This window comes from Microtus ochrogaster, unplaced genomic scaffold (genome assembly GCF_000317375.1).
Source record: "Microtus ochrogaster isolate Prairie Vole_2 unplaced genomic scaffold, MicOch1.0 UNK6, whole genome shotgun sequence".
Lineage (NCBI taxonomy): Eukaryota > Metazoa > Chordata > Mammalia > Rodentia > Cricetidae > Microtus > Microtus ochrogaster.
This window is the reverse complement of record NW_004949104.1, coordinates 11,968,797-11,977,533: the sequence shown is the minus strand read 5'-3', so window position 1 is coordinate 11,977,533 and position 8,737 is coordinate 11,968,797. Positions and strand designations below refer to the sequence as shown.

Below are 8,737 nucleotides of genomic sequence, written 5' to 3'. Positions count from 1 at the left end.
TAGACCAGGCTGGTCTCGAACTCACAGAGATCCGCCTGCCTCTGCCTCCCGAGTGCTGGGATTAAAGGCGTGCGCCACCACTGCCCGGCTCCTTTTCAACTTTAAAAAGAAAAATTCTGGCCAAGTATGATGGGTGGACACCTCTAATCCCAGCACTCTAGGGGTGAGGAGCAGAGGTAGATGGATCTTTGTGAGGTTGATGACAGCCTGGTCTACATATTCGGACACTGTCTCAAAAAACAAAAATCACCAAGACAAATTTTGATTGCTTCAAGTACATCTAGTTTCCTACTCTGTCGTTAGCATTTACAAATGTCAAGGTTCTGAAGCTAGAGAGATGGCGCAGAGGTTAAGAGCACTGACTGTTCTTCCAAAGGTCCTGAGTTCAATTCCTAGCAACCATATAGTGGCTCACAACCATCTGTAATGGGGTCTGGTGCCCTCTTCTGGCCTTCAGACATACATGGAAGGAATGCTGTACCATGATAAATAAATAAATATTAAAAAAAAATGTCAAGGTTCTTATAAGAAATGGATTCTCTCTCACAGCCTTGGACAGGGAAACTAAGGCAGAATTTATCAATCACCATCTGTTTTCATTATTTATGTTTATTATGCAATTCTATCATTATCATAAGACAAGTGCAACCAGTTTCCTGTTTATGGTACACAGACCTCAAGTTTTCTACCAAAGTCAGTTTAAGCTTAGAAAGTGACTGTGAGGTTGAGAATGCAATCCGGCTGGTGGAGTGCTTGCCTAGCCTCCTCAAAGACCTGGGTTTGAACTCCTGGACCTGAGAAAACTGTCTGGGACATGCCTGCCAAAACCACTCTGGAGGTAGAGGCTGCAAGATAGGAAGTTCGAGATCACCCTTTGCTATATGGTGGATTAAAAGTCAGCAGGGACCACATAATAAAATCCTGTCTTACAGAAAAAAACGGCGGGAAGATGGGCTGAGACATCATCAGTAACCACAACACTTGACTGAGGCAGAAGGATCTCCGCGAATGTGAAGCCAGCAGGGGGAGCTACCGGTCAGAATGGGCTCCAGTGACTGCATTTAAAAACTTCATTGAGAAAGGGCAAGTGGTACGTACATACATCTTCTTACTACTTAGGCCTTTGCAATGTGACTTTTAAAAAATCTTGTTTTATTTTTCTTAAAAATAAGATAAGTAAAATATTTAGTGAAACAACTAAATTAAGTCCGGCCAGCTAGCTAGGAAACACAGGGGACATTAGGAAAAAAAGCCCAGCCTCCCTCCCCTCCTAACGTACGCATTTTGTTTTTATTGCTCTCAGCCTTTACGCAGCAGCAATAAATGCGTTCATCTTTCTTCACTACGACTCCCTGCAGTCGTATGCAGCGTTAAGTGAAGAGAGCGCCGGTCTCTCAGAAGGGCCTCAGGGCGACTGCGAGTGACAGTTCATAAAGCGGCGGCTCATCTGACAAAAGCCACAAAGGTGGCGTCGAAAACCTGGGAAAGCCCACCGTCACACCGGAGGGCTTCCCCTCACACACACGGAAAAGGACCATAAGGAAGGTGTCAGCAACTCCACTGCCTTCAGCACCCCAGGAGACTGAAAGGATGGAGCTCCGGCGAGTTCCCAGGAGGGGAAAACAGCCACGAGCCCCGTCGGAGCCCCGTGGGAGCCCCGCGGGTGAGCACCCCAGCCCGGGGAATACGCGTCGTTCCGTCGGCACCTCAGGCCCCGCGCGCCCGCAACCCCAAACCACAGCACTCGATTCTCGCTCACCACAATGCTCCTCACGCCTTCCAGCCAGGCGGCCACTTCCGGCTCACGACCATAGAGAACCGGAACAAAAGAGCTACTGGCCGGAAGTGAGATACAAAGGCCAGATGCAGCATGGGAAGCAAGGAAGGGGCGGGTAAGCGGCTGGGAAACCTTTCTAATCGCCCCTCTGAAACTGGAAAACTGCGACGAAGAGGATCAAAAGCCTGTGTTCCGTTCCCCTCCGCCGAGTTACTTGAATTTGCGATATCCTCAAGGAAGCACAAGAATGTCGCTGTGCCATAGCTTGGACCCTAGTGGATTTGCCTCCTCTGTGCGAGACAGGGTCTCATTCTGTAGCACTGGCTGAGCTTTAACGCTGTGCAGTTCAGGCTGATCTCTAACTCACGAGGGTCCGCCCGCCTCTGCCTCGCTGGAATTAAAGGCCTGTGTCACCACGCCCGGCTCTAAATTGACTTCTTGACGCTGTCAAGAGTTACTACACTGTAGGCGGCAGTAACTTAGGCAGGAGCATATAATCCCTTGTTACACCTATTCCGCCTTCCACAAGTGAATCACTTTCTTCATGTTAGGTTTGATTTTTTCCAAAGACAAAAATCGTCATTCCAATGCAGTATTCAAAAACTTCCCGTGTTTCTTATCCCTGGTATTTCTGGAGTAAATTCTGCTTGTTTGGGGCTTGAAGTGTGTATGAACACCGACCGGGTGGTGCAGAAACAGTTTCTTCTCTTGCCCTGGGGTGAAGATGAAGATGTCTTCTCTAAGAGATCAAGGACACGTTACGCCTCAGCCACCTGGAAGCTTCCCACCTTGAACAACTGCTGAGATTCCTCGCAGAGGAAGACACCACACAACTTACAGTAAATATTTAATTTGGTTCCATCAACTATCCCAGCACATTTCCCTGGTACAGTAACAAAACCATGCTAAGCTGGGGTTCATGAGGTAAGGGGGTCACTGAGGAGACCCCAGAATCACTGAACCCACACTCCACAGGCCTGGTGGTTCTGTAAAACGAGGGTTTGGCTGACAATGTCAAGTTGGGGAAGAAATTCAAGACGGGAATATAGGTCTCTAGCTGCATGGCTGCCTGGAGGAAGGAGAAAGTACAGAAGAGCTGGAACGCAAATTCCAGTTTTAACTGCATTATAGGAAAGAATGGCTAAGCCTCTCCATCTGTCTTAGGACCCTCTCCCTAAGGAGTTCTGTCATCTCTGGTCTCTTCCAATTCTGTTTCAAACCTAAAAGCTGAGTCCTATGTTCCAGCTTCTGGGTTCCTGCTTCAAGTCTGTATCATGTACCTAAGTCCTCCTCCCTCCCTTCCATCCCTTTCCCAGCCCCTCTCAGAATTTTGGGTCTCCTCCTGACTTCGATGACTTCAGAGTTTATGGCAGTTCCACATTGTTAAGGCTCAGACTTGCTTTTTTAACGAGTAGAGACCATGAGGCCATACCTGGTCTGATATCTCGTCACACCCCACCTCTTAACTATGAGTTATGCCACCTGTTAAACTAAGCCATGTCCACAGTGTTAGCTGGGGACTTGACGGCCTGGAGACGAGGAGTCTCGGAAACGAGTGAATGGCTAAAAGGTTGCTATTCTTCATTACGGGAATTTGAAACTCTTCCGGCCTGGGAGAGAGGTGGGGGCAGGTATAGACAGAACTGTAAGTTCTCAGGAAACAGCTTTTCCAAGCTGAACACAACCCAGTAGAATTCTTCCAAAGCTGAGAGAAAACTATGCCAGCAGGCCTAGAAGTTCCTCTGTTCCAGCTTGCTCCAAAGAAGGAAGGGAAGGAGGTGGAGGCAGGGCCAGCCTCACTGGAGAGGAGAAATCTTCAGAGGGATCATGATTCGTGACTCCATGTGTCGAACCAAGGGGACTATGGAGAGAGAAGCAGAGGTTACCGGGTGCCTGAGGCAAGCCAAGTACTCTTGGCTCCAGCCTAAAAACTCTCAAAACCTGTGATTGGAAGAGGTCCCTTCTGACTTCTGAGAATGGTCAAAAGCATAAGGATTTAGGTGGTAATGAACTGGATATTTTTTAGATAATTTTATTCATTTTCTTATGTATGTTGGGAAAAAAAACTACCATAGGGCTGAGAGGTAGCTCAGTGGTAGTGCGGCTGCCTAGCACGTATGAGCCCTTGGATTCTACCCTCGCTTCCAGAACAAACAAAGCACACTAAGCCAAATAAGATAAAAGCAAGGGCAAGCCACATTAAGGATAACATAGGAAGATTTGAAGAAAAGAATTTTGGGGAGGGGGGTCAATGTAGCTTTGGAGCCTGCCCTGGAACTAGCTCTGTAGACTATACTGGCCTCAAATTCACAGAGATCTGCCTGCTTTTGCCTCCCGATTGCTAGGGTTAAAGATGTGCGCCACCACTGCCCAGGAGAAAAGTAATTCTAAGGCCTAGGGCATAGTTCTATGATGAGGGCAATGCTGATGAATATGTATGAGGTCTTGGACTCCACCTCCAGCACCAACAACCAAAGATCAAAGAGAACTGTAGTGGTACACACTGGCAAGGTGAGAGCTGTAAGGGCTGAGGCTTGATTTAGAGCAACTGTCCCTCATACAGCTAGAGAGGCCATGCCCATGGGGGTATGGGTGTCAACAGAAAGTCCCCAGGAGGTCAGATTTTTTTTAAAAGAAATTTTACCCATTTTTTTTGTAATGTTTATGTCTCTATGTGGGTTCAAAAAAATTGCTGCATATTTTGATGGTAGATTAGGGCAAAGCACTTCCCTGCAGAAACAGCATCTGCATTACCATCTGACTAGGAACAGGTGCTTCTGTGAGGGGCACAGCTGACCCAGGGGCACATCTCACATAAGGATCACCTGCCTGTGTGAGTCCTAAAGCCTCAGGGTGGATTGTATCATGTGGAATGTGTACCCCACTAACAAAAACAAAAGCCTACTAATGTATGTCAAAGTAAGTTCCTACTTAAGCACAGTGGTATAGGCCTGCAATCCCAGCAACTTGGAAGACTGAGGAAGAAGGTCCACCCAGGATGAGCCTGGGCAACACAGCAAGGTAATGCAAAAGGCAATAGAAAAGGTTGGGTGGGCGATGGTGCACAGCAGAACAAAGAAAACAGTGTATTCCCACACTGGAGGTAACCAAGGGATTGCAGCTGCCTGCAGAGATCTGCACCCTCTGGTGAAGACCACAGGCAGAGCAGACACCCACCTGCAGAGCAGACATCTACCTGCAGAACAGAGCACCTGCAAAGCAGACACCCACCTGCAGAGCAGACCACCTGCAGAGCAGACACCCACCTGTGTAGTAGACATTTTCATCCCAGCCCCTCTTCCTCCAGGCAGCATTTCGAGTCTCCTCCCGAGACTGCAGATCTTTGTAGGCTGTGAAAAAGGCACAGGTTCATTCCTCAAAGAATCGGATCCCTTCCTCAGTGCATGGACCCTTCCATTGCTCCAAACCCTGCCCTACTATCTCTTTATCCCTAGGTACTCCTCCTTAGACTGTCAATAAACACGGCTGTCACTATCATCCAGTTGCACATACTAAAATGATTAATTTCACCAGGGCAGTAGTGGCACACGCATGTACAAAGGCCCTGTGGTAGGGATTAAGGATTTTGAAGCATGTATGTATGCTAGTATTCTATTTCCACTCTCAAACTCTCCTGTGAACTCCTATATCTGGTGCCCATGTGACATTTCTAGTTGGGAGCATCTGTATTTTGTAATTTTTATTGCATTTATTTATTTATTTATTTCCTGTGAACTCCTATATCTGGTGCCCATGTGACATTTCTAGTTGGGAGCATCTGTATTTTGTAATTTTTATTGCATTTATTTATTTATTTATTCAGAGTGAAGAGTATATGGTGATCAGGATATAAGTTGCAGGAGTCAGATCACTCCTGCCATGAGGGTCCTGGGAATCAAATTCAGGTTGTCAGGCTTGGTGGCAAATGCCTTTACCATCATTTGACTGGCCCAACATTGGCATCCTAAATATAATACTCCCAGAGGCCACAGTTACACTTCAATCCCATGACCTAGCTGCTCCCTCTGACCTCCTTGTCTTAGAAAAGGACATACAGCTGCTCAGGGAAGAATCTGAATGCTCTCCTTTTTCCTCCAGCAGTTCATCTCAGGTCCCACCTATTCAATCTTTAGACCAATTCATCTGTCTCAGCACACCACTGCCATGACCTGAAGCCAGCCCGTGCCTACCTGGTGCACTAAAGCAAGCACCTTCCCATGCCCAGTTTCCAACCCTGCTTCCCCACCAGGCACTCTTGGAAAGGAGCATGGCAGCTTCAGAACTTAGATGCTGCTGCTGCCTCCACCCACCACATCCATGATAAACCCCAGCTTTTATTTATTTTTATTTCATTTTATTTGTCATCCATGATAAATTCCCACGGCCTGCAAGGCCCAGCCTGATCTGGTGGCTGATCTCCTCCATCCGTCCCATACACATACTCTCTTCCCAGTTCCCTCCAAGTCCTCCTCGTCTCCACTCAGTAAAGGCCTCTCACATGCTGCTCCTTCTGCTGCGACTTCCCCCAGCAATTCATAGCTGGCTTCCTCACCGTCAGTTCAGGACTCGTATTTTGCCCTCCAGAAGGACCTTGTCTATCCAAGCCACTAAGGTCCCTGTGCTTCTTTCTTTCTTTCTTTCTTTGTTTCTTTTTTTGTTTCTTTGTTTCTTTGTCTCTTTCTTTCTTTTCTCTCTCTCTCTCTCTCTTTCTTTCTTTCTTTCTTTTTTAATTTTTTTTTGTTTTGTTTGTTTGGTTTTGGTTTCCCTGTAGCTTTAGAGTCTGTCCTGGAACTCACTTTGTAAATCAGCCTGGCCTCAAACTCACAGAGATCAGCCAGCCTCTGCCCTCCTGAGTGCTGGGATTAAAGGGCGCCACCACCACCACCACCAGGCCCCCTGCCTAGTCTCCTGCAGCATCTGTTATCACGTGAAATTGGGCCCTTTTTTCTAGTTTGTCTGAGGCTGCAGCTCCCTCAGCTAGGATGCAAGAGCAATAGGAACACAAACGCATCCACACGTTTTACAAGTGACAGGGGACAAACAGGGGCCCCTTGAGTGTCTCCAACCTACCCCATAGGTGGTGCACAACATAGAGCTCTCCTATTTGTGAAAAGAAGCCTCCCACTGCCTCCTGGTTCTCTTGACGGTACTTGATGGCCCGAGCCCTGGAGACAGCAGAGAACATGGGACAGAGGCTCAGCCAATGGTCCCTCAAGGTGGCCCAGGCTGATTCACTGGCCACACTTTATGGGCGGGATCAAAGTGGGGCCCAGGGCATGGATTCTGGAGGTGCAGCGCTGACTGGTTGGCAGCACTTTCCTCTACAGAATCTGCACTGTGCAGGTGGCTCCTTCTCTGAGATCTGGAAGGAACAGAGCATGCTGGGTTCCCTGTAACATGCCCTGAGAGAGCCCACTGGGAGCCAAATGGGGCAGGACAGCAGGGACCACCACATTCCCAACACGAGTGCTCCCACTTACCAGTTGTTTCCCCACTCAATCATGGTTCCTGGCTGAAAGAGATCCAGAGGAGGAAGAAGTGAGCACCACCTTGGACTCCCAACATCACAGGGGTAGGGATGGGAAACTAGCCTGATTCACGCCTGGTGTGCAGCTATGCACAGGAACACACATACCTCTCTCTGCTCTGAGCTCATAAGGAGGGAGGAGCATCACAACAGAGGGGAAGCAAGCAAGAGGGGCTTTGTCGGAAGCCAGATACCTTGAGCTTGTATGTCCTCAGTTCATAGATGTTGGGGCCAGCTCTGGGTTGTGGTTCATTCCAGAAGCTGAACTCCAGAAGCAACTGGTTTCTCCTGGACAGCAGCATCTTGCTCCGTTCCTTTCGGAACTCCAGGTACTCCTGAATGTAAGGCATTGTAGGCACAGTAGCCAGGGGGGTTATGCTACCCTGTCAGTGTGCTCTGTGGGTTAGAGGGATCTCCCACACTCCCCTCCACACAGGGCTGGGCTGGAAGCAACATGCACACAGGATGCTGGGATACCTTGTTGTTTTTTAGCTTGTTCATGCAGTCCATGAGGGCTGGATAGCCACCTGAGAACCGCCATAGGTGCACTGTTGGGGATAGGATACAGGTCAAGGGGCTACCAAGAGCCTGCCTGACTAACCAGCACCAAGACTGGACTGTGTATGTAGCAGCAGAGCAGGGGTCTCCTGGTGCCCTTTGTCTTGGTGAAGAGTAGCACTGGGTGGGGGGATGACCTTAGATGCAAGCCCAGGAGACCACTAGCTTTGTTCTGCTTGGGTATTATTCTTTGACCCTTCTAGGACTCAATGTCCTCATCCACAAAATCCCACCAACATTTCTAAAATAGCAACAAGAGGATTAGATGAGGATAGGGGGTAACTACTGATAAAACACATGCTTGGCATGCAGAAGGCATGCTTGGGTTTCATCTACAGTATCACAAACAAAACCAAACAGAAGGTGATCTGAGTGTCTTCCACCCTAGGAACACCAGGAAACACAGGGCTGAACAGAACACTCCGAGAGGGCTGATGCTGTAGCTCAGTAGTAGAGCGCTTGTCTAATAGTAGGTGTTGGGGATTATCATTTTAAGGTGTGCTACTTTCGCTTATGCTGTGGAACATTGTTTAATGATGTAAAGATGTGTTGGCTTTGTTTATGTTGTATTTGTTTAACTCTTTGAAGCGGTGATTCTTTGGCTGTCTAAATAAAACACCTGATGGTCTAACAAAAAGCTGAATGGCTAACAGCGAGGCAGGAGAAAGGATAGGCAGGTCTGGCAGGCAGAGAGGATAAACAGGAGAAACAAGAAGGCTGAAAGAGGAGGAGGAAAGAGAACGAGAGGAAGATGTCAGGGATCAGCTACACGGTCAGCCATGGAGTAAAGCAACAAACACAGAAGTAAGGAAAGGTAAAGGCCCAGAGGCAAAAGGTAGACAGGCTAATTCAAAATAAGAAAAGCTGGTTAAGGC

The 8,737-nt window shown here is 48.1% G+C and overlaps 2 protein-coding genes across 4 annotated transcripts in view; both read right to left on the bottom strand.

Annotated features, from left to right (window-relative positions):
* Thoc5 (THO complex 5) overlaps positions 1–1,888 on the bottom strand; it is a 36,833-nt gene extending 34,945 nt beyond the window's left edge. Inside the window, exon 1 of one of the 3 annotated variants that reach the window (XM_013353375.2) lies at positions 1,760–1,888. The gene's annotated coding sequence lies outside the window, so the exon portion shown is untranslated. Of the gene's footprint in view, positions 1–1,279; positions 1,740–1,759 lie in introns of those variants that run through there. The other 2 variants (XM_005366150.3, XM_013353376.2) reach the window with 2 other exon arrangements.
* Positions 1,889–2,609: 721 nt separating this feature from the next.
* Nipsnap1 (nipsnap homolog 1) overlaps positions 2,610–8,737 on the bottom strand; it is a 24,954-nt gene continuing 18,826 nt past the window's right edge. Inside the window, exons 5-10 of the mRNA XM_005366149.2 lie at positions 7,782–7,852; positions 7,499–7,639; positions 7,258–7,289; positions 6,848–6,942; positions 5,044–5,127; positions 2,610–3,638 (exon numbers count right to left, since the gene is read on the bottom strand). Coding sequence (XP_005366206.1) covers positions 3,574–3,638; positions 5,044–5,127; positions 6,848–6,942; positions 7,258–7,289; positions 7,499–7,639; positions 7,782–7,852 — 488 coding nt within the window. The 3' untranslated portion in view covers positions 2,610–3,573. The remainder of the gene's footprint in view (positions 3,639–5,043; positions 5,128–6,847; positions 6,943–7,257; positions 7,290–7,498; positions 7,640–7,781; positions 7,853–8,737) is intronic.